General features: G+C 41.8%; 2 protein-coding genes across 3 annotated transcripts in view; both read right to left on the minus strand.

Annotated features, from left to right (window-relative positions):
- The window catches only part of LOC103459303 (N-acyl-phosphatidylethanolamine-hydrolyzing phospholipase D-like), a 5,767-nt gene extending 5,631 nt beyond the window's left edge, over window positions 1–136 (minus strand). Inside the window, 1 exon segment of the mRNA XM_008400769.2 lies at window positions 99–136. Coding sequence (XP_008398991.2) covers window positions 99–136 — 38 coding nt within the window.
- Window positions 137–2,774: 2,638 nt separating this feature from the next.
- Window positions 2,775–26,235, minus strand: part of snd1 (staphylococcal nuclease and tudor domain containing 1) — a 171,298-nt gene continuing 147,837 nt past the window's right edge. The window contains exons 21-25 of one of the 2 annotated variants that reach the window (XR_532695.2): window positions 23,692–23,805; window positions 20,016–20,219; window positions 6,458–6,502; window positions 5,411–5,539; window positions 2,775–2,806 (exon numbers count right to left, since the gene is read on the minus strand). Coding sequence is in view for 1 of the 2 variants with exons in the window: in XM_008400601.2 (XP_008398823.1) it covers window positions 5,474–5,539; window positions 6,458–6,502; window positions 20,016–20,219; window positions 23,692–23,805 (429 nt within the window). In the remaining variant the exon portion in view is untranslated. Of the gene's footprint in view, window positions 2,807–4,577; window positions 5,540–6,457; window positions 6,503–20,015; window positions 20,220–23,691; window positions 23,806–26,235 lie in introns of those variants that run through there. The other variant, XM_008400601.2, reaches the window with a different exon arrangement.

The following is a 26,235-nucleotide window of genomic DNA, read 5'->3' on the forward strand; positions in this document are numbered from 1 at the left end:
CCCTTTTGAACGCCATACTATGAGTCATTTTTGGTCGTTTTGAACGACATACTATATACTATGAGTCATTTTTGGTCGTTTTGAACGTCATACCTTACAATGTGTCTTTTTTCCCCGTTTTGAACGCCAGAGTCATTTTTGCTCATTTTTGAACGTCATACTATACCGAGTCATTTTTGCTCGTTTTGAGTTTTTTTTTGGTTGTTTACATTTGAACGTAGTGTTATACAGTGATCCCTCGCTATAATGCGGTTCACCTTTCATGGTCTTGCTGCTTCGCAGATTTTTTTTGTGCAGTTTTTTTTCACAGTGCATTGTGTTCTGCGTCCTGATTGGCTAAAATAAACGTAATACAGATTGGCCATTCAGGAGATGGAAACTGAAACTTTGAATGACTGCTGAAAAAAAACTGTGGCTAGAGGCTCTGTCGTAGATACAGCTGTGAATCTCGAAGGGCAGGTTGGAGGAGACGCTTTAATGACATGACTCCGGATGACATTCATGCCGTGATTGATGCACACGCACATCCGCTGACCTGATAACAAGTTTTGTTCTTTGGTTTCAATGTACAGTATGCTCTGTAATAGTTGTAAAAAAAAATAAAGGTAACTACTTCCTGGATTTCACTTATCGCGGGTTATTTTCGGAACGCAACCCCCACAAAAATCGATGGATCACTGCAGGGCCCTGCAGAGACCACTAAAGGGGCAGGTGCTCAACAACAAAAAAGGGCACATCTAACCGCATTTTATGACAGAATATTAACAAAGCCACTCAGCTTTCAGAGTTAAACAATGATAAATTACAAAATTGTGAGATCAAAGCTAACGAACATCTCTATTTATCTTGCATATGCATAACACTATACATATGCAAGATATTTTATTAGTAATTTCTTTCTGCAGGTCTACTTTGTTATAGGAAAGTATTGCAATATTCAAACCCGCAATTTAGCAAGATATGTAAATCAGAGCTAAACCACCTGACATATTTTGTCTTTACAGAATTACACTATTAAATATAGAAACAAGGGCAGAATGCAACCTTTTAGTGTACCGTAATCCATAACAAAGAGCTGCCTGTTTGCTGCACTTGCATTGGAGATGAAGATGGTCCATTCAGGAAAGCAGAGCTGCATCAAACTTTAACGTGGAACTGTAGAAAAAAAAACCCCAAAAGCAAATATTGATTGTTAATGCATGTCACCATGAGAAGAGAATACTGAGTTTCGCTTAAAAAACTTTTTTTTAAATTAAAATCAAACATTTTTGACTCATTAAGTAATTTTTTATTTTTTTGCAAAACAAACTTATTTGCGCTTGTCAGAAATCTTTTCTTGCTATTCTAGGTTTTTGATTGTGACTCAAAGTTTTGCTTGTGATTCACACATGAGTCGTGGGCAGGGCCTAAAATTAAAACAAAAGATTTCTGATGTGTGCAAATAAATGTTTGGTAAAAAATGAGTTATTTGATTAAAAAAAGGATTTTAAACAAAACCTTGTTTTTTGTTTTGTTTTTTTTTGTTTAAAGGAATCATTACAATTTCAACAATTTTGATTACAATTTTACTTAACTGAGTTTTTTTTTATTATTGAATAATTGGGGAAAAAAATGTAACTTAGTACTATGCGAACCAGACCCTAAACGTACGTAAGGTCTGGATTGAGTTTTTTCCCCTTCATTAATGACACACTTTTATTACATTCATTATTTCCATCATGGTAATTCAGGGTGAGTTATTTTTAAATCTAAATGAATATCCTTGTTGAACTTTTATTTAAGTGTTATTCTCCTTCAAGATACATTTACCTAACGCCAGAATAAATGAAATGTACATTATGCAGCAAAGGAAATTGGAAGACATATATCCATTATGGAGATGATAGGTTTTATATGGGCGATGTGCCCCTTATTAAGCAATACTGAAGAATGACTGATATTAAAAATACAGGGAAGAAGCTTTTTAGTTATCTTGCTTGGCTAGCAAAGTCGTTAGCTAGCAGCTAGCTAATATCACAACAACAATATGTAGATACATATTTATGTATCTGTACATAAATATGTCTATCTATGTACAGATAGACATATTTCTATCTGTATGATAGAAATACTGAATCAATAGATACGTTTTTCCTCACCTGCCTGTCTCCTCCCGCTCAGTAGTTCTTCAGAGAAAGGCAGAGGCCTGTTGTATTTCATTACCTCTCTGCTTAAACCGCGACTCCGTGCTGAAGCAGAAACGATACTTCAACGTTTTCCGTTATCTGACCACTAGCAAGTAGCAAGTCTACTCCACTTTATTCACCAAAAACGTTATTTTTTAAATAATTAACCAAAAACTGTTCCGTAATCTGGAACGTTCGCTACGTTGAGCTCCGCAGTTAGCCGCCTAATCGCACTGCGCGAGAGGCAACTGCGTCATGCGTCACGGGTAAAAGGTCAAAGGTCAGAGGTGACCGGCTTATTATGTTATACAAAAAAGAAACAAAAAAGCAAATTTTAGTACATCTTTTTATGTGTCAGAAGAGGGCTTAGGAAATAATACCAACAAAGAAAAAAAAAAAAATAAAAAATTTTGACCAAAAGGGCACTTGGGGGCAAGCAGCAAAAGGGGCAGGTGCTCAAGCACCACCCGGGGGCGGGGTGCCCGGATCCAGCACGTGCCTGGATCACTGCGCTAACATTTTTTTCTATTTTGAACGTCAAGTGGAAGAGAAGCCAGACAGAAGGGATGAAATGTCTAAAAGGAGGAAGAGTGAATCCATGCTTGTCATTTGGGTTGATCTTCTCGTCAATGCATCGCTTCCTGTCCGTGTCGGTCTTTGGAATGGCGTTAACTGGATGGTTGCTTTAGTTTATTCTTATTATAATTATTCAGACAGTTATAGTCCCTAAAAAACAGCAGAGAAGAACAAATGTTTTTGTAATCATCCATTGCCATATAAACTATGGTGCCAGTGATTCTACAAACTAGATAATGTCACTGAGCTTTGAAAATGATTGGTCAAAGTGTGAATGATGCCGTTTATAGTCTGTTAACCTACACATACATTTGTACATAATCTTTGGAACTCTTCGCCCCCCAGGGCCTGGACAGTGGTGATAAAGTGAAGTTTGGAGACGGAGGAGCCTCGGAGGACGATGGTGGAGATGGGGTGGAGGTGGGTCGAAGCACAGCTGGTGGATCCGTAGATTTTGGGCCACATAAAAGGGTTCTTGAGTGATGATTGGCTGAAGCGGGAGCGACAACTTGCATCTGATTGGCTGAAGTGGAGGCATGGCAAATGGATGATGCAGGTAGGCATAAATTCAAGTCTCAGCTTGAATTTACACCTTGGCTTCATTTGTCATTTTTTTCTCCCATTTTGAACATCATGACTGAGTCATTTTTTTCCTAAATTTTTCAGCCATGTTTACAAGTCATCTTTTGTAAGCAACTTTTTCCAGGCATTTGCAGCAAATTAAACAATTCAATATCTAGTCATATCTTTCACTGCTGTGCTCTGGTTTTACACCACAATTCTTACTGCTGAAGTTTTCCTGGGCAAAGCGGATTAGATTTAAGCATTTTCCATCTTTTTACAATAATAATAAAAAAAAGAGAATAGGCTGAAGGCACAGGTGACTGCAAGTTCATCTGGCAATGATGAAAATCTTTATTGTCCCACATCAGCATCTGTAGTTGGTCTATGGCACAATAAATATTGCGGTGATATGCCCCGTGACACTGATGTGCACAAACTGGAGTCCAAATTTCCTATCATGGGGATGAATGCAGTTTAAAGGGTTCACTCTGAAGCAGGCAGAGGCTCCTGCTCATTTTATCAGCCCAGGCTGCTGAGGATGAAGGCTTCACACACCGAGCTGCCACTCACCACACGGTAAAAGTGATGGATCTTCATTGGTGATGAAAACATCCGCCGTACATCTCCAATGCAAATGAACTATCTGCCTCGTTCCAAGTGAACATAAACGCACAGATGTATGTTTTACCCTTGACGTGGGTTTCGGCAGGGTGACCTTGAAGATGCAGCAGAGATACAAAACCCAGAGCTTCTGATGTCCGTTAAGGAAGTGCTGCATCTCATTTTGTGGAAATGGTTTCAAGAAGCTTTAAATGGTGGTTTTATGGACGCAAACTTGGGAGTCGATGTCTGATTTAAAAAGCCAGAGGAAGTCTACTTTCAGCTGTAATTTAATGTAGCATCCATTTAGACATCAGGAATTATTAAATGTTTATGAGCACTTCGTTCCAACCTCCCCCGGGTTTCATTTAGCAAACACCAAATAATGTCCAAAGATGGGGAAATGTTTTGTACTGAAGTTGATGGGCTTTTTAATGAACATGCGCTTGAAACTGGGAAAATAGGACTCAGCAGAGGACCCGATATTGAAACGCAATCTTAATCAGAAATCTTTTCACAAAAAAATTATTTAAATCATCATGTCTAGCTGCCAACTACCCATGTTGAGTTGTTTCTGCTCTGCAGATGAACAAATGCTTTAAAAAGTGACTTCATACATACTTCTGACTAAATGCAGTTAGATTCCTAAAAAAAATAAATAAAAACAGGATATTTGTACTTTGCTTATTTTTTTTTATTCCGTAGATTTTTAATAGAATGCAAAGATTCATTACCTGGAAACAAGTTCAAACACTGCATCTGATGAGACAGAAAGAGCAGAGACTGCCAGAGACAGGATCATCATCATCATCAGTATTAGAATGTAAACTTTTACAGAAAGAGATGATGCGATGCCACGTGAAGGCATCTATATTTACTGGTCAGAAAAAGTGAGACGGTGAATAAACGACAAAACACTCCCCACAAAAACATCTGCAAAAGTGTCACAGAAATATACACTGAAGACAAAAGATAAATTCATCCTTTTTTCCTCATCCGTGTGGCTTCACCTGCACTGCTTTTCTAAAATAAAGGAATTTACACCTTTCAACATAATCACACATTTTATTAGGGAAGCATTTGCTGAGGAGAAAAATTGAAAGTTTACCTTAAAAAAACAACAACAACCGTTCCGTTCTAGAGAAGGATAAAGCTGGGGTTGGGGTAGAACCTCACGTTTGAAAAACATGATTGGCTGAAACACATACTTCATATCATTCGCACAGGAAATTTGCTGACAAGATAACATGGCAAATAACAGATTGGCAACAGTGCAGATTGCTCTAGCTTGCAGGGGCTGATTAGGAAAATAGAGGATAAATGGAAAGTAATTATATCATGAAATCTTTAAGCATCACTGAAGGAGCAAGCTGGACGAAAAGAAATGATAAAAAATTATGCTCAAGTGGAAGAGAAGCCAGACAGAAGGGATGAAATGTCTAAAAGGAGGAAGAGTGAGTCCATGCTTGTCGTTTGGGTTAATCTTCTCGTCAATGCATCGCTTCCTGTCCGTGTCGGTCTTTGGAATGGCGTTAACTGGATGGTTGCTTTAGTTTATTCTCATCTCCTTAACGGCGGTATCCGAACTCGTCTGCGTCGTCTGCGCGGAAATCTCCGTAGCGCCAAATGTTAAGCTGGTGAGAAGAAAAAGGCTTTAATCAACCACAATGGGAGAAACAACCAGACATATATTACACTTAATTCCTGCAAAGCTGCGAGGGGCTGCCTGCGTCGCTGTCCCTCTTTTTTTTTTTCCTTCCGTCTTTTTCCATCCAACACCACTCAGTCTATTACTTCTCCTGTTCCATTACCCAGACAGTGCATCGCCTCATAAACCGCCACATGCATCCTTTAAATGTCGCAGTTACCACAAAGTGGCTACAAAAGTGTGCAGAGTTATGCAAATGTTATAAAACTGTCCCATCTCTTTGTTTGAATGCATAACTGTGTCTGTGTAGGATGTCTTTTTTTTTTTTTTTGGTTCTCAGGCATGTGCACTCAGCTGTTAACGCTGTGATTCATAGCTAATTAGCAACTGTGCTAATTAGCGCTACTTATTAGGGATGAATGAAATGAATGAAGCCATTTTCCATTTCTCACACTGCTGCCTTTTTTTGTGCTCCTCCCCGACATCCTCGTCTGAAAACACGGCAGCGACTCGGATGTGAATCAAGCTCACCGTTACAGTCACATGACTGTCTTTTCGTGGGAACGCGCCAGAGAACCACAGGGTAAATAATAGAGCACAGGAGCAATGTATTGTTTAAGAACTGCAGCAGTAATGGCTGACCGTTTCTGTCGCGCTTGTTCTATCTAGTTGACGCTATTATGGAAAGATTGTCTAACAAAAATGATACATTTACTTTTTATTTACACAGGTTATGTTGGTTTATCACCTAAAATCCATAAGAAAACTTTTACTTTGTTGTAACATAACATTTTCACTCCCATTTGGAAGCGAGGAAATAAAAGATATCATCACTGATAGATTCTTGTTCCATCAACAAGGAGGAAGTGAGGAACTGAAAAAAAAAATGTTAAAAGCTACTTACCCTGGCACTCTTGGCAGATTCTTGGCTGTTCAGGTACTCTGTCACCTACAGAAGAAAGAGATGAGCTGTTAGCATACCACATAACCACGTCACGTCTGCCTTTTTTTTTTTTAAAGGATTACAGTGAACCGATGCATCATTTCCACCGGCTCTTCAAGTGGAGACATTTCCTTCCAAGAATGCAGGAACGTTTCTCGCTGAAAGCTCAAATTTCTAAGAGGAAGGGTACATGCTCACTCTCCATGTAACAGAGGTTGCGAAGAGCAGCGTGTTCTCTGAAGATCAACAGGATCGAGGTAACACACTAGACGCAGCCTGGTTATGTCACTACAGAGAGTGTGGGAAGCGTTTCAGAGATTTTTTGACGTCACACGATGGCTCACTTTTTAGGGTCAGTGCTTTCCCCGCTGCGTGCGGCGCATCACTCTGCTCTTCGTGCAACAACTTCAACCGAGATGAGAGCCTTCCTTAAATCCTCCTGCCGCTCTAGCCTTGGGCCAACACCTCGTCAGTTTGGAGTAGCAATTTATAATCAAGTGCAGTAGCAGGCCGCCATAAGGGAGCCACGAGCTAAAAAGGAGCACAGGCCCCAAATGTGATCTTGATTTTACTGTACAGCAGTGGGGAAAAGGAAAACTTTCCATGCTGTTTTTCTTAAATGAAGGTCAAACTCTTACACTGGTGAAGTCATGGAGTCACTCTTCTAAATTCTATATAGTTTTAGACATTGTCACAATGATGCAAACTCATTTTCCTCTCCGGTTTTCCAGAGGCCAGGCGTTAAATATATTGCGTTCAAAATTTAAAGATGAAAATGGACGGATGGATTTTTGGAAGTGAGATGCTGAAAGGTTTGTCTTTTTTGAAGAATTATTACAGTAAAAGGGGAAAAAATAAATTATTTACTGAGTACACAGAATATGTAAGAGTTAGAGGAGGAATGAAGGCCAATGTGCAAACGTGGAGCATACTGACTGCTTCTGCTAGAGCAGCCATTTAGCCTCTTTGAATGAACCAGTGATGAGTAATAGGACACAGGGTCGGGGTGGGGGCAGAAGAGGATGGAGCGAGCGCATATTTGTTTAGGTGGATAAGAGGAAGTATGGACCTTGGAGAGTTTGAGTGGCAAGCCCTCACAGTGAAGGTGTCCTTCACCATTTCCAATATCAGACCACATTATGTACAGGATCTGAACAAAGTAACACCACGGCACGCGTCCCTTTTCCGTCACTTCGGCGGATAACGTCCACGCGGCAGATGAAGGATTTGGGCCTTTTTCTGGGTCAACACGGCGGAAATCAGCTGCAAAAAGGAGGAACACGGAATCAAATTTCACTCGGAGCAAAAGACGAAACCATGTCACGGATTCAATTGTGCGCCGCTTTTTGTAGCTGATTACAGCAGCAGACGAGCTGGCGTGCGCTCAAGCGCCAAAACAAGCATGCCAGATGTTAAAACAGTCGAGTGGGATGGGGATGGATAGGACTCTGGAGTTTAATTGCTTAGCTAGCTTGTGCACATAGGTTGATTAGATATCTGCGCTGCACACGGCACGGCCAAGATAACAGACCTACAGCTGGATCGTGCGACGGCTCTGAATGTGTGCGTGTGGGTGTGTGAGTGGGGAGGAAAGTGCTGTGCCTGCACAAGGCATCCATCAAAGCCAACTAAGGCAAGAGATTTTTTGGAAGGCGGACGAGTATGGCGCGTTAGTCCCACCAGGCAGATGTCACCATATGGAGGACCCCACCAATGATATTTCACAGACACAGACACACACAAAAAAAGGCCGTAGATGCCATTTGGGCTCTGTAGGGGGGGCTGTCGGAGTTCACATCATGTTTCACGGTCTTCCAAAAGCAGCATTTAAAACTTAGGTGGAGGACAGTTGCGTGTCTGAAGCCCAAGCGATAGATTCCAGAGAGAAGATAAAAGCACAAGGAACGTGCATCTTTCAACAAGATGCATTCAGTTTTTGTTTTTTTCCCCCCAAAACTAATTACAAGTCTCCATGTAAATGCAAAAATATTTCGCAACAGATGCAAAGTCGAGAGCACTACAAGACAATATGCAAAGATGAAATGTTGCTGTACTGAAAGTTTCACTCGTCTGGTGGGGAGGGCGCCTTTATCAGCTCAACCCTCATCTTTCACCGTTCTGCACACTTCAGTTCAGTGAACACAGCATCCAATCAGTTGAACTCTAGATTTTCGTGTTTTTTTTTTGTTTTTTTTTGTTAAACAGCGACGTGTATCAGGCGCCGGATCCGTCTTTCACTGCTCTTCTATGGACTCCAGTGGGGAAGGCATAATGGCTCATTTATGACTCAAATGCATGCAAAAACCCACCCGGCGTGGCGAAGACAAGGAATTTTTCTCATTTAGGAAACAACTGTGGCATGAAATACGCAGGAAGGAAGGCGAATGCAAGATGACGGCAGCGAAGTGTGATCCTGAATTTGGTTAAAAAATGTTTCAGCAAAGCAAGGAAGACAGTAGTAATTAGGAGAACCTAAAGATGGTTAGTTTTCAGATGAAGCGCAGTTTTCGAGAGATAAATATTGATCATAGGGAAGGGAGCTGAAGAGAGAGAGAGAAAAAAAATGCAGTAATTGTGAAGAGCTTGGGTAGGAGAGAGCAGCTGGTGGTGGTGTTTGTCTGGATGACCCAACAGAGCTCCCATATGCCAGACAGATGCCAGTATGATGAGTGGAGACCATTGACAGTTTTGCTAAAGATGTTACTGCATGTTCAAGAAAGCCCCCTAAAGGGTTTAATTATTTTTTAAACCACAAAACTGCACGTCTCACAGTTTTTAATCCATCAGTTCCTATTTACCTGTACTACTTTGAGCTGATCTCATTGCCAGATACAAGGAAAACATATTTCCACGAATACCACAAGTCAGTTTGAGTGGATTCAGGTAACTGACATTAGTATAAATGAAAGACTGTGTGTGTGCTGTTGTGAGGGCTTTTGGTGAGCTGAACGACAGGTGGTGCGGGCCCGGCGCTTTGGCACCGCTTGGTTTTTCTGACTGGCTGTGAATCTGAAAGAGCGAGCGGAGCGCTGGCCCTCATGCCATGTCCAGGTGGTGTTCTGGTGAACGTGGCGCGAAAGTGATGGACGTAAGGATGAGCTGCACGTCTTTAGCAGGTTGAGCCCTTCTGGTGAGTAGGTAAGCTGCCGTTTTATTTATTGATTTTAAAGCTGGCGAAGGACAACTTAAGTTTGGATAAAGTGCACAGAAAAAGGTGATTATTAAAGGTCTGTTTACGTACTTCTTGACTTAAGTCACTCAAGTGAAGAGGGGGAAATAAGGTAATGTATGCTAAGCTTTTAGAGTCTGTAATTTAAAGAAATGACAACTTTGCCTTAGTTGACATTTACCTTTTCTGTTGTTTTTTTTGTCTTTGTTGCTCAATCACAACTTTAATAGGGTAAACAAATATTTTTCTCTTTTTTTTTTCCATAACTGGAGGGAAAACACTGAAATCAGATTCCACACCCCCTTTTGTTCTCTCATGCAATCTCAGACCCTCTCTGTCTGCACAGAGAGCAGAAAAACTGCACTAAACAGTCATCATCAGAGCATGCACTGGAACATAACGGCTTTTATGTTTGTAGCCCACACTGTTTCAAGTTGAGAGTACTTGGCTGAGAGACGGTCCTAAGAGACGTCTCTGGTTCAACATGCCCATGCATGAATACTGCATGGCAAGCAGAGAAGAGGCCAGGCTTTTTTGGGGGGGGCGGGGGGTTTAGGGGGTGAGGGAATAAAAGGGGGTCTCTTCAGACTTGTCATCTTACAAGTGGTTTGATGGAGAGGAGCTTGTCTTGTAAGCATCATAGCTAGCCAGAGAAAGAACTCTCTAAGGCCTGTCATGGCTGAGTGGGACGAGGGAATCCCAAAGTGAACATCAACATGCTGAATGGGAAGCAGGTTCACCATACCTAGTCATCATCAATGAGGCTGACCACGATAACTGCTAAATACCTCTTAACGATTATGGTCAGCAGAGGAATTTGTCACCATGTGGCTTATGTGCATCACTACGGTTTGGATTAAGTTACTGGGTGGCTATAACCAGTCTAACCAAGGTTTGATTAACTCTGGTCCTGGGTTTAGTGATGCCCAGTCTTAATGCAGTCAAAGGATATTGTTGATTTCTAAATCCTACAGGTTCCAGCTAAACTACTCCTGACGGTTTCTCTTTTCTTAACAATAAGCATCATGTGCTGAGCCAGCAAATGGCAACAAATCATCTTTTAAGTTGCTCTCAAACATCAGCATAATAATGTCAGAGAAGCTAGCGTGTCCTGCTGGGAAAGTACTTTCAAACGACGCTGTTGTGTTAGTCTTGTTGGCTAAAGAGGGCCACAGATGTTTTGTTCTGGATGTAATCGCCAAGTTAGGAGAGTTTCAAACTTGGGGGAGATGGTGAGTGTCTGTTATTAGAGCACTGCTGTTGGATGAAACGCGTCAATGTGAACAGTCATTATCAATGTGGATGCCAATGACTATCCTTGAATAATTCTTTTCCTTACTATCGATTTTGATAGTAGCGATTAGCTACTATCAAAATTGTTGAATATCTTAAGATATTCAACAATTTTATTAGAAAAATGTTTCAGTATTTTGATAATAGAAACAAAGGGAGACGAGTGCAAAGGGAGACAAGTGCACATCATATTTGTGAGGGTCAGTGCCACTGATCTGAGGCTGGCTGGGATTTCTTCCTGTCGCCTGCTGGTTAGCCTCCCCTTCCAGCATGGCTGTCGGAGCAGATCAGACACTTTGGTGGGAACTAACATGACAAGCCCACCAGCATGGGTTCATACAGTTAAGAGGTCACACTCATGTAACACAAAAGATTCATATACTGTCCAGCTCTCTTCCAAAGGCACCTTGTAATCAAAGGAGATTACAGTTTTGTTCCAATTAGAATCCTTGAATATGCATTTTCTTTTCCAGATAAAAAAAAAGAAAAAAACAACATCATCTTGGTTCTCAGAATGATGGAAAATGATGGTGGGCAGACATTTATATGCATTCATCAAGGAAGATAGACTACAGTCTGAAGAGACGTGTGCCAGCTCGGTCCTCAGATCAACGATAGCAGGAAGACGTGAAACCTGGCTCGACTTTGTGTAGAGTCAATAATGACGGAGTAAAAACTGCCCATTTAAGACCCCATCTCCAATATTTCTTGTAAAATAGATATCGAGCCTTTAGTGGGGAGAATACCTGCGGTCACACAGCCGTAGAGCACAATGAGAGTGAAACCGTAGTTAAAAAGTGAAGATGGCAACTTGAGAAATCATTTGGGCGAAGTTTCCAAAAAATGGTTAGAAACTACTTATGGACTTTTAAGCTTAGTCAGAATGTGATCAAAATCTATAGACATAAATATTTGTTGTTTTTCCGTTTCACTTTGAATTTGCAGATTTTGTTAATTAAATGCCATTTCTTGTCTAGCTAATAGTCTCACCTGTCAACTTTTAACATTTGTTAACACGGCGGACTGCCCTAGCATGCTACGACTTGGTTTAGCAAGTTAGACTTTTTCCAGCATTGGTATCACTGAAGAATGAGACAAGCATAAAAACCACAATATATGGACGAGTAAAACCTGGTCTAAACTATTCTACACTTCACTATATTTCTATTTCTTTGATTTGTGGCAGTAAAAAAATAAGATTCTTTAAAATGCTTAAACATAGTCTTATCTCTAATGTACCCTGTACCACCGCTCTGTCATTAATTTTAATCCAATAATTTTTTTCTGTACTTCATTAAAACATGTGTAATAACTATGAGGGCCAGTCTGCTAATGAGCAACATCTGGGCTACATGAAAAGAAGATTGCCCAACAGGAATAAATTTGCAGCGGTGCATCTTGAGTCAAGAAGCGCTACGTTTCCATGCAGCACACAATCAGTGTCCTTAGCTGTTCTTTGCAGTGGATTCCATGATACAAAGCCTCCTTTGCAGTATAGTATATGTGCCAAAGTGCAGAATAGTGCTTTGATAAATGGAACGAGCCATCCCTGGAGGCATCCTGCGCGTGAGCCTCCTCACTTATTTCCTGTATGGATTCCCCACATCCAGCCACACAGCTCAATCTTCAGCTACACTCACAAACTCCATTAACACAATTACCCCGCTGTGCCATTAACTACAGTGGGGGTTCTAACTGTGAACTTTAAAACAAACCACATGAGGCAGTGTGTGTGTGCAAAAAAAGAAGAAAAAAAAAGGTGCATAAATAACAAAAATCTTCTTTGCATCTTAAGCTTCTCACAACTTTTCAAGTTGCCTAAAGCGTTTTGCAACTTCAGAGAGCGCTGCTTAACGTTTATACATGAAAAGAAGGACCTCCGTATGAACGCAGCAACAATATAGGCAGAGAGAATAAAAAAAAACAAAAAAACAAAACTATATTTCCCAAGGGGCTTCCTGGGTAATTAAAGATTCCTCTACTCATCTCTCACTCTCACACTTAAAAAGCTACCTCACAGCTGTTTTCCCCACAGTCTACCTTCTGCTGACATACTCTGGCAGGCACACCACCTCTCACTAAAGGTCTGACACAGGTGTTCAGATACATGAGCTTAGCCTGTAAACGCCGCTGCTATATCTTAATCTAGTCCTAAGGGACAGTTTAGAGATGAGGCCTGGATCGATACTGCAGAAGTGAGCGCTGGTGATTTATAATAATTGCGCCAGCGGAGAAGTGACAAACGCATCCGTATTTGTAATTGACTTGTGATTAGCAAACTGGAGATTATTAGCTTGTAACGCTAATGGACTTTGCGGGGCTAGCACCACTGTCAGTTAGCTGAGGTGACTGGACGAGACAGTCGGCACCGAGTGGCCTGCCACAGTTTGAATCAGTCATGTCGCTGGCAGCTGCTGACAGAAAACACTGGTGAAAAGCAGCCGAGCACAACAGATAGTGCTGCTAACCACACAGCCATCTTCCACTTGAGCTGCCATGACAGACTCATTACGTCTCGGACAAAGAAATATCAGGTCCGGGTGCAGACTTCTGCGCGCTGGTCTAAAATAGATGCTGCGGTGTGTAACCAATCAGGCAGAAAGAAAAATACATTTCAGGTCTATTTCTAATTCTGTTGAGCCAGGTATGCCTTTTTTTTTTTTTTCCTCTTTCCACTGAGCGAATACGCCGTTCATGTCCTGCACCTCTGCCTTCGCTTTAAATAGTAAAGGAGGCATTATGACATTATCAGCAGAAGTCTCACAGGGGCAACATCAGCTGATGCAAGCTGCAAATAATCACACAACATTTTAAATCAGAGCTCATTATCAGGCTGCTGCCAGGTCTGATCTGAGCAGCTCTCCACTCTAATTCCTGGGGATTATTACTCATCATGACATAGCACTGAAAGACAAAATGCAAATTAGAGCACACAAAAGCCAAACAAGCTTCCCACCAAATGCTGTGCAGATCACTTGCCGTTGCTCCGCTTGGATAAAATGAATACCAAGGGCTATTAAAAAATAATAAAAATAGGAAAAACAGTCGGGGGGAGATTGGTAGGATTTATTTATTTTTTCTAACTGATACGGGCTGTCAGTCTATGACCGGTGTCAGAGTCTGGTCCGCATTGCCGGCAGTAAGTCGGGCTCGTTTCCGGTGAGAGTTGGACTCCGCCAAGGCTGCCCTTTGTCACCGATTCTGTTCACTGTCTTTATGGTCAGAATTTCTAGGTGCAGCCGAGGTGTTGAGGGGATCCGTTTTGGTGGCCTTGGCCATCTCTGCTTTTTGCAGATGATGTGGTCTTGTTGGCTTCATCGGAACGTGATCTGCAGCTCTCACTGAAGCGGTTTGCGGCCGTGTGTGAAGCGATGTGAGGCTCAGTGCCTCCAAATCCGAGGCCATGGTCTTGAGCCGGAAAAGGGTAGAGTGCCTTCTCCGGGTCAGGGGGGTCGTCCTGCCTCAAGTGGATGAGTTGAAGTATCTGGGGATTTTGTTCACAAATGAGGGAAGAAGGAAGCGGGAGATCGACAGGTGGATTGGGGCAGCGTCTGCCGTGAAGCGGGCGCAGTACCAGTCCGTCGTGGTGAAGAGAGAGCTGAGTCAAAAAGCGAAGCTCTCGATTTAYCGGTCGATCTACGTTCCCACCCTCATCTATGGTCATGAGCTTTGGGTCATGACTGAAAGAACGAGATCACGGGTACAAGCGGCCGAAATGGGATTCCTCCGCAGGGTGKCTGGGCTCTCCCTTAGAGAGAGAAGCYCRGTCATCCGGGAGGGACTCAGAGTAGAGCCGCTGTTCCTCCACGTCAAGAGGAGCCAGTTGAGGTGGCTCGGGCATCTGGTCAAGATGCCTCCTGGACGCCTCCCTGGTGAGGTGTTCCGGGCACGTCCCACCGGGAGGAGGCCTCGGGGAAGACMCAGGACACGCTGGAGGGACTMTGTCTCTCGGCTGGCCTGGGAACGCCYTGGGRTTCCCCCGGAGGAGCTGGAAGAAGTGGCTGGGGAGAGGGAAGTCTGGGCCTCCCTTCTGAAGCTGCTGCCCCCGCGACCCGACCCCGGATAAGCGGCAGAAAATAGATGGATGGATGGATGAATAAAAGCAATTTGACAAGCGATAACAAGAAGCACCAGAGGATAACCCCCCCCCCCAAAAAAAAAACTAAATGCAAGAACAAGCAAAGTAATTAAGAAGTGAGTGATAAAAAGATACAAGTTTTAGGGAACAAAGGAAATAAGATCAAGTTGATGAAGAGAATACTGCATCTTGCACGCACACTTCGCCAAATTCCAAACTTTATTTCATGACGGATGAAAAAGTAGATGATAATCTTCAACACTGACCAGTCGGAGAATAGCCTTCCCACACCATAATGCTGCCACCACCATGCTCTACAATGGCCATGGAGATTTCAAGGTGATATGCGGATTAGTAAGGCTCTCACATTACAAACATTATCTCAATGGTCACAACATGGCAACATCTGGCAGAGCTCAAGGTGTGTTAGTGCTAAAATTAAAACGGCAGAATTTGACAAATGTATGAGGAACAGAATTTAGAGGTATAGATAAAAGAAGAGGGAAGTGTATTAGTGAGTCAGTGTGGCACAATGCCATTGTTTTAAGAGTTTATAGAGCCAGGACCATTTAAGAGAAACTCAGCTTATCTGCTCTGCCTGAGGAGGGGGAACGTATTAGGGGTTGTTAGAGAGGGGGACTAAATGTTTGTACACTGAGAATCAATCAACATGGCAAACATTCATCATCTCTGGTTTGCTTTATATATTAACTTTTTTTTTAATACTCCATAGCTGTTGTTTTAATTTCATCGTAATAAATTCAATTAGCTTTTTGCATAACCCTACCCACCCTACACCTAAGTTTCCCATTATAGGAAAATCAATGCCGACTTAATTACATAATTGTCAGAAATTCTACTGTAGGAAGAAGAAGAAAAAAAAAATCTTCCACCAACTCAAGAATAGCAGTTGCCATCGGGGGCAATCAGACCAAATGACATGGTTGACACTGCTCTAAATCTGGCTGCCTGAGGCAACTATTACTGAGCTGGTAAGCTTTGCTAACAGCTCATTTATGACACCAACATGCTGATTACATGTAGCCGTGGCCGACACTTTTTATGGCAGTCACTTCACCTGGCAATCTACAAAGTACAGCAGAACTCCACCCTAAGGGGCTGTTGAAACAAAAACAAACATTGGTGCAGAAATAAAAAAAGTTCCCCAGATCTATATCTGAATTACAACAACATTACCAAACTTCATTTGGGAGTATTAAATCTGCCTAAGTGGATACAGTGTGAAAATATTACATTGTCTTGGTCATAATTTTTGCTCGTCATCTGGTTCCCCCCCTTTGTCTAATTCCACTTACTTCCCCAATAATCTGCTGCAGGCATTAAATCATAATGCACGTCCCATTCTGGGTAAAAATGCTAAACAGCAGCTGTCCATATGGTGTGCATCATGAGCATCTACTAAAGTACAGCTTAAGGTGGAATGCACTTGAAAAAGAAATAAACTCCAAATGGATGAAAATCCCCTTCCTGCTGTCTCCCTCTTGGGACAAAGCCACCCTCAAAGACTGGTGTTAACCTTCAGTGCACTTATGACTGACTATTAATGGCTGCTCAAGTGCCAATGAACATTACAGCCCATCTGTTATATAATGCTTTAGAACTTGAGTACAGATTACAGTGACCATGTTCCAATCCCCAGCACTGGATAAAGAACAGACAAACAGGATGAGATGAGGAAGGACAAAAGTCACTTTTACATGTGGGGTTGATTGTCTGAGTGGAAAAGGAGGAGGGGTGTGAACGAGGACGCGGAAGACGGCGCTGCCGCACTGTAGCGCCGAAGGCTAAACGAGATGAAAAATGAGGCACGGATCCAGGTGGCGGCAAAAGGTTATATCTTAAAACATTTTTTGGCTGTTGCTCCTGCGGGACAGTATTTTTTGTTGTCTCACCAGCAGCAGGAGTCGTGGCACCCATGAATCTCTAAGCCGGCGTGCACCTTGTAAACAAATGACTCCACACAAACACAAGTACTGTAGATCAAAGATGCAACCATTTACTAAAGCAGCAGGGAGAACTGTAAATTCAGCCGGATGACGCTGAGAACAATAGCTCATCTAAACCACTTCATCACTTGCTTACATATTTATCTTTTCAGCACACATTAAAAATAAAAAATAAAAAAAAAAGCAGAACAGGTGTGGAATATGTCTTAACAGTTGTCTTTAACATGGGGTTCATTCAGACCAGCCCCGTTTTAGAATGCTTTGTAATTGAGCTCGTCTTTGTTTGCCTAGAAAGTCCGGTTCGATCGGGGAGGTGGGAATGCGCAGTAGAACCCTGATGCAGACCAAAACAAACCAACTCCGGTACGTTGAATGCATATGTGAAGGCCAAGCAGACCGGAGACTGCTCCAAAAGCAGGAAGTGAACTCTCCCGCAGGGCATCCTGGTTGAATACAATCAAAACAGATTCATGAGACAAGAGCTAGAGGGAGGAATGGCTCGCAGACTTCTACCAAAGACAAAAGAGAAATCCTACAACTGCTAAAATCTGATGTCTTTCTATTTTTGTTGACATTTCACAAAGAAGGAAGTTGCGCTTTGTTACGCTTTCCTCAGTGGCTCTTGGTGCAGCGCCACCGCAGGCGAGGAGGTGAACAGGTTTTTCAAAAGGTTAGCTTTGTTTGACAGTGCGGTGTGAAAACGTAACAACTGATGCGATTTTGGTCCCCAACTTAACTGAGTCTACCAGATGTTGAGAAACAAAATAACAAAAAAAAAATTATAAAAAAAAGAAAGTGTGACTTGGATAGCGTCTAAAACGTAGTCTGATCTCCCTTCTGCTCATTGTTCCAAGTAGGATAAATGGAAGATCTCAATGATACTCAGAACCGCAACTCAGATTATGTGTGGAATTACCTTCAGGAGAAGCTGTAGAGCTTCACTTTAACACAAACTTGTAAGCACTTTGGCAACACTGCTGCTTGTTAAGCTTCCTTCAGATCAAAATATCAAGCTGTAGCCAGCAAGGAGGGGGCAAATGGAGAAACAGCTGTTGCATACTAAACAGGAACCATTAGATCCTACAAAACCTAAATCTGTGTGCAGTCTATAAGCCTATTAGTGGAATAGCTAGGGGGGTTTAATCACTGTCATTCGTCTGTAGGGTCCATTATGCCAAGACTGAATTATGGTCACTCACTCCACTGTGGAGGTCGGAAGTCGAAATACTCTCACAATGCACACTCTGAGGTGGGAGGTAAAACTTCACGGACAAGTGGGCTCTTAGAAACAACTTTAGGCTTTGATCACCGTACCTCGTTGTTATTTAGTTAACCTTTCCACTTTATGGAAACATTTAACCGTTTCTTTGTGCATTTGATTTTCATATAAAAGACAGTGATTAATATTAGGGCTGTGTAGGAGCAGTACTTGTTGTAGCAGGAATCCATATCTCCCATTTACTTTATCTTTGATGTACAGAGCAGCTTTGAGTCTGCAGGAGGAATTAGCATAACGAGTGAAAAGTAAATGAGCAAACCTTCACCGTTTGGCAAAATGACACTGCAGCGAAGCTTAAATGTACACTGATTCAGTCACAATTTTACATGCAGTTATAATAGGCAGATGTGCCATTAATTTTGAGCTTTTAATTATTTTTACATTCCAGGGTTGCATTATTATAAAGAACTTCAATGGCCTAGTTCAAAATAAGGATAAGGAAAACAGAGGAGTCGGTGTGAGGTCTTTAAATTTTAACAATCCTGCCAGTAATTCTGGTGCATCAGGGAAATGAGGAGGACCAGCTCCAAATTCTTCACTTTCACATAAATGAACTCCTAGGCGGGTAACGCTTGGACACAATGAGGTGTTCTGACAGGACAATGACCCTAAACTGATTAAAGAATGGATGAATCGGGTTCAAATAGCACTTCAGGAATGAAGACCCGGAAATTTATGGGCTGGGTCGTTCCAAGCAAACCAACCAATTTAAATTAGCTTCACCGTTTTTGATATTAGAAGTAGTCAAACATTCAGCCAAAGTGATGTCAGAAGCTTCTAGATGGCTACAAAATGATTGTGGTTTCCCTGGAACTTGCTAAAAAAAATCAAAGGGGAGTTTGTATAAATTGAAGCTTATTTGTTTCCAAATATCACATAGAAGTCTCTTGTAATGTAGTCATTCCACCATGAACAAAAAAAAAAAACTATTTAAAAATAATCACAGTCCAAAATTAATAAGACAAGAGCATTTAAAATTCTGACCGGAGCTGTTGCATTTAGAGATCATTTTGAGCATACATAAAAATGTATTATGTAAGAAGTAAATATCAATTGTTGCAGAAAAAAAAAAGAGCGAGAGCACAAACAAACTGACCTCGGAGGAGATGAGTCACATTTCTCTAACGGGATCAGTAGATTGGAAGATCATGTAATGAGAGTTCTTTTTTACCCAACCTGGCAACGGGCTACAAAAGACGTATTCAAATACGAAAATAATGGCACGCAGACAAATCACAGCCGTCGCCTCCTTTATGTCCGACTCCGATTGGAATCCGCAGCGGTTTGTAAATAACGGGGAGCCAAGGGACAGAAAAATACGGTCTGGAAAAGAATAAACCAAAGGGTCCATCGTTGCAGGCATCCTCTCCATCATGTTGTCACGCAATGCTATAAACAATTCGAACCTGTCCGTCGCAAATACAAGCACTTTTACTTTGACGTGTTTAACTGCTCCGCTATATTACAAACTGCAGCAGCTGTTAAAGAGATGCCGGTCATGGCACTCTCGCTCAATACCATTCTGACTGCAAGGACTTTGGTGTCCATCAATATTTCACACCCAAACAAGAAACAGAAAAGGCACTTAAAATAATACACATAAAAGAGCCAACATCAGCACAAACGATGAAATATCAGTCCGTGCAGCGTCTCGCACCCCCGCCTGCTCTTCTCAGTCAAAGCAGCTACAGCAACAGAAGGAATCTCTGAGATCGTTTTAATGCTCCACTCACCATTTTCTGCAGGTACTTCTCCTTGCGGACGTCCACCATGACCAAGCCCTCTTTGACCAGGCCCAGGCCCACGTCGTCCTTGGTGTCCCCAAACTGTATTGTGACGTGTGGGCAGGTGGCCCCCGAGTACTCCACGTTCAGCAGGCACTGGCTGTTTTGGATGTCCCGCACCACACAGTCCACCACATCAGCACGGGCGTCCTCCTGGAGAAGGCAGGGGAACAATCGGTACACTTAAGCAGTTGAGACGAGGTTTGTTTTCGATGGGCAACACTTTTTTGGACGTTCATTTTGAAGAATATAAAACTTGACTGTGCATTTACAGCAGATAATTCAACACATGTCTGGACAAAAAGCTAAGTGGATAGATGAACAGATGGTTTGATTGATGGTCGGTTAAATCACAGGTGAAAATAGATGAGAAGACCATGGATAAGGGAATAAAGAGTGCAAATACAAATATGTTCCTGGAAAATGCTCAAAACAAAATCTATAATTTTCTAGACTGCAAAGGAACACTGGGATTTCAAATATTAACTTGGGTTAAAAACAGGGGGAAAAAAACAAAACCCAGACTACGCAAAAAAAAAATAATTTTTTTGTGTGTGTGGAATTGCACAGGAAGTCAGCGGCCAGGCTACACTGGTGCAGGACATCATTTCAAAGCTGTCCTCTTCTCCCTTAAACTTTTCAACTCTTAAAATCCATCAATTAAATGAACATATGGATAAGACGATAGCGACACAGCTGCAGCAAAAATCTTGACCTCGTGTCCTTCAGCAGACGGGGTGAAAATGAAACTAACAGAGTTGACACCTTCGGAAAAAAAGAAGATAGCACAAAAAGAAAAGAACAGCCCCTCTCCCCTTCCAAACAAAAAACAAAAAAAAGAAAAAAATCAGCTCCTGGCCATTAACCATCCCTCCCCTACACCATCTATCTCTTCGCTACCCTTCTTTCTCGCCCTGGTCTTGTCTCCATGGTAACCCCCTTCCAGCTAGCCACCCTTGGGCATCTGCGTGTCTGGTGTATGTGTGAGTGAGCGAGTGTGGGCAGGGAGGCTTATTCGAGGAACAAAACTAGAAGGGCCTTTTTTGTCCCCTTGTCTCCCCCCCGGTCAACTTGTCACAGTCGCCGTGGGGACGCTCGGGGCGAGGGGGAGACGACTGCTGCTGATGAAGAATGGAGTAATGCTTATGAAAAGACAATAGAAAATTCATAAGGACCTTTCAATGTCTTCATCTTTCACGCTACGCAACGAAAAGAGCAGTTTGATATAGCGACGTGTAGATGAGCAGACTTAAAAATATTTTTTTAAACAGTTCGCCCTGCACAGATGTAGACTTCACAAGATCTTAAACCAATTTCTTTCTTGCTAATTTTTAAACTATAAAAACAGATGCTAACAATTATTCGTTTACAGCAGATATTCTTTTAGTCATAAGGGAAAAAAATAGAAGTGGAACAGATGGATAAACAGCCAAAACATGACAGGATCAGAGGCAGGAGAACTACAACTCCTGGAAATACTTGTCCAAATTTAAAAAGTAGGATCTCCGATTTATATAAATGCTTTAGACTCTATGACAAACCATTTGTAGGTCAGCCATAAGTCAAACTGTCAGGGCTGCATTTCATCTCGACACAGGCAGGCTTTTAAAATCAAGTTTTAGCATCAAACTTCTCTTGAATGTGCCTGAAAACCTTTATGGAAATTACCGTCACAAACTGTACCCCACTTCACAAAAAAGCTGGAAAGATGTGAGATGTCGGACGCGTTTGTCGACCTTTAATTTGCCATTTCAGCTTAAAAAAGTCATTTCTTGTTACCAGTGGATTTTGCCATGACTGTGATGGGAAAATGGGAAATGGTAATGCAGTATAAGTGAAAGGAGCTTATAATTTAATGAGCTGCCTTTTCTTAAAAGAATTTTTTTTACTGACAGTCTCGATAAAATTTTTTATCTCCAATTAGCTCAAAAAGACAGAAAAAAATATTAGTGGAGCCATGTGAATGGCATGACAACCTTTAAAAGGGGAAAACACAATCGAAAAATGTGATATTTTTTGCACCAAAAGTTGTAGTTGCAACAGCGAGGCGTCATGGATGTGACATTCACGATGCCTCCTGCTTTGATACAAGTCACCAGGACACGTCTCAGGTAAAAAATAAAATCTAAAAAACCCTCCCTATAAAACAGAAGAACAGTAGGAGTTTGTCACGGCTGACACTTTTTGAAAATACTGTCACTTTACAGAATATCTGATGAGAAACAACAGGATGCAAGCAGTGGGATTTCATCCAAATGGCAGACTTTTAGTCTTAGAAAAGAACTTTTCAGAGAGTGACTAAGACGCCAATTATGACTTGTGAAGACAGATGTGTTGTGCAGGGCATCAGGTGGCGGGTTACGGGAGGAAGGCAGCAACCTTTCCCACAAAGCTTCTGTACCAGCGGGGGCACCATGCTGTCAGTGTGTCAGATAGCAACCAGAAGAAACGGAAATCTGAGACAAAACGGAAAGTTGAGACGCAGAGGCGACGGAAAGACGACGGAGCAGAAGAGGTGTAAGGTGTGTGTCAGTCTGGAAGGTGTGCTGCAGGGTTTTAATGCATGTGTATGGGAGCTTTAACATGGAGGTGAACCCGGTGTCCCACGGGTTGCTCCAACAGATGGGCTACTTCATTACTGACTCATGAGAGGTGGCAGCACAGACCTCAGGCCGCCTGCTTTTCATTTATCATTTTTAGGAAGAAAGTGAAGAACATTTGGGGAAAAATAATGACATTTTCAAATCTAATCAACTGTTTATATATATATATATATATAAAACAACAAATCAGCTTGCATTTATCAAAAGCAGACTTTAACTCAATAGGCACAGATAAACTTCAGCAGCATGGCCAAACAAACAAATCCTGCAACTTGATGAATCCCGGGATCACATCTAAAGTGGTCTGCATCTTATGCAGCCAACGTGACACAGAAATCTTCTAAAAGCAAATCGCACGCAGCAGAATAAATCCAGGACTTAAGTCGGCGCCAACAAGGCCTATAGCTAAAGTAAACCCGCTTCGGTTTGATTTGTATGCAGTCGGCTCAAGATGCCGTCAACGAGCCGACCCCCTGACACACATGCACACGTACGCGCCTGTGGTCACTGAAGGTTGAGTAAACATGATTATTGCTGCAGGAAACAGCGGAAGGTGCTCAACCATGTTCGTACTCCAGCGCACCAAGTAGATATCATCTCTACATAGGGAAATAACAGTGCAGGCTGCTGAATAAGTGAAGGGAATGTTATCAAATTTGTTCAAAAAGAACACAGATGGTAAGTTTTTTTTTCTTCTTCTTCTTTTTTTTTTTTAATCTTTGTGCAAACATGAAAAATCAGTGACATTGCGTTTGTCATTGCTCTCTTTTGCTTCTGTTACATCTATTATCCGAGCGCGGGCATCGTTTTCACAAGACTGCCTGGAATGGAAAGTCAGCCTTGGCCTATCAGCTCCAGACTTATCACCCGGTGTGATTTGTGAAACTCAAACACTTCTCATGTCGTGCCAGGAAAGTCAAACTTTCAAAAGTTGGCAGAAAGGCGGGACGGAAGAAGCCGATGTCTCGGCTAATTCCGGCGCTCGTGGCTGCAGAGACATGTCTGCTCATCTGTGCACTTACGTCCTGAGGGACCTGGATGAAGGCGAAGGTGTACTCCGTGGCCTGTGCTGGCAGGGTCCTGGTGCTGAAGGAGGGAGGCATGGCGGCCAGACGGGTGCTTGACACAACCTCTCTCTGAGGAAGGACACAGGAAGGACATTTGAAACCCGGCACACAGCACAGCTTTCATACGTGTGATGTTAACGACATCTTGCGATATTAAAACGCCACAATATTTCTTGTCTTGACAGTGTCTGGGAGTGATATTCAGTTGCTGATGGCATGAATTTATTATGAGTCCTAAATATAAAGGTGAGTGCCTTAAGCTGTGTCTACCTACTTGTGATTGAGACTTATTTTCAAATGAGAAAATAAGTACTCCTTAGTTTCTCTGTGCTAAAATACTTCTTGTTGGACATTATCTGGATCCATTAGCACAGTAGAAGCCTGTATGTACCACTTTTAAATTTGTTTTGACAGCATTTGGAAAAAAGAACGTAACAGAATGAATAATATAAGAGGAAAAACTACATCAGGCTAACTGCTAATGCTGCTAATAATGGCACAGTGAGTATCATTGAATTTTCCTGACACCAAAAGAGCCCCACAATGCAATGTGACATGAGACTAGAAATCTGTAAATATGAAGGGAAGTGTTAATTGTATGAATCCGCATTTCAGCAGCTTTTACTACAGTATAAATATTTGATTTTTACTTATAAATGAAACATTTTATTTCCTGGATGCAATGTTTCTTTCTTCAATTAGATTTAATATTTTTATTGCACTCTAAACAGCGCCAGTATAAACGAAAAAAAAAAGAAAAAAAAAATGTGTGAGGCATCGTTTTTCGGTTGATAAAATGCTTCACACTCTTGTAAGTAAACCATATAATCAGTTTACAGCTGTTGATACACCTGCGAAGGTGCAAGCTCCATATGCGTCTCAGCTTAGCTAAAGTAAAGATGAAGACGGCCCAAGATGTGAGATGTGATAATCCCATACGTCGTGTCGTACCGGGTGAATCGGCTGAAAAGTCTGAATTGGTTGACGCACTCAGAACGGTATGTTTACTTGCCTCGGCAAGACACTGATGCAAGGAAGCAGATTTATTTCACCTTCAGAAACTTGCAGCAAAACATGTTTTGAATGCATAAAGTAGGACTAATGTGTATGAATGCACAAATTAAATTGATTTGATCTGAATATGTCAATTTTCTCTTGATTGGCAAGTCCAATATTGAAAAGTCTTATTTCCCCCTCGCCCCCCACTTTATTAAAAACATCCAAAATCACCACATTTGTGGTGTACAAATGGATGGACATGAAAAATGTTCCTTAAATTTAATAATAATTTTAAAATCTAACACCTTTGCTTTTTGTTGTCTTTTAATAAGTAATAAAAAAACAGTTGCATTTGTTTTACTTACACAGACTATATAATAAGCCGATGTAAAGCTAAAAATGAACATTTACTATACGTTTATGACATGAAGTCTATAAAACATGTAAAAGCTTTGTTCAGTCACTGACCCATAACGGCTTTAGCGTGCTGGGAAGTCAGATAAATACAGCCGCGAGAACTCGAGAGGTAATTTAACGAGCCTCTCGTATCTTTGGTTAATGTGTTCATTGAACTGTCCAGTCTAGACAGAAAATATCTCTCAGATTCATAATGACACAATTTTAAGATTTATCTGCATGATGTGAGACTTTGATGACACTTTGAATGTAGGCTTTAAACCCGAAAATGACAAAAGTGCTCCACTGTGTTTGCTAATGATCATATAATAATTCAGGTAGCGCCATGAACCCGAGAGAGGTGGCAGTATTGTAAGCTAATAGCTCGTGACACAAGGGCACAAATTCAAGGCTGGTCTGACTCAACCTGAAATGACGCAAAACTACTACAAATGAGAGGCTGCGGAAATCAGCTCGTGGTTTTGTGTGTGTGTGTGCGCGTGCGTGTGTGTGTGCGTGTGCGTACCAGGTCAGCCTCGGAGAATAACACTTTCAGCAACATGCCAGGATGCATTGCATCTGCCAGCCAAACCGTGGTCTGTCCCCCCTGCTCTGAGGTCAGTCGCACACTGTGCCGCTCCACTGCATCATGGGAAAACTCCCGCAGGGCAGGGGCCGGCTGCATGAGCCACTCGGCGATGATGCAAGCATGAGCACGCACGTGGGCAGAGACGACTACACTGCCTTCGTCATCGCCGAGTAAAATTAAAAATACCCAGGGAGAGACGGGAAGCGTTTCATTCTGAGGAAAGCCAGGGTTTCTACGAATCCTCTGTTTAATAGTCGTCATTTTTCAGACATTTTAGTGCAAAACTAGAAAAGGACAAAAAAAGTGACCGGATGCAACACATCACTTTTTTAATCTGATGATTTTGTTTAAAAATGCTCTGAATTTTAAGGCATATAAAATACATATTTAATGTAAAATTTTGCAATAACTTTCTGATACTTGTTACAACTTCACACATGACTCTTGTTGTCATCAATATATTCCCATAAGCTTTAGAACCACACTTTGTGACTGAAACTTTGCACATCCTGATA

This window comes from Poecilia reticulata, linkage group LG23 (assembly GCF_000633615.1).
Source record: "Poecilia reticulata strain Guanapo linkage group LG23, Guppy_female_1.0+MT, whole genome shotgun sequence".
Taxonomy (NCBI): domain Eukaryota; kingdom Metazoa; phylum Chordata; class Actinopteri; order Cyprinodontiformes; family Poeciliidae; genus Poecilia; species Poecilia reticulata.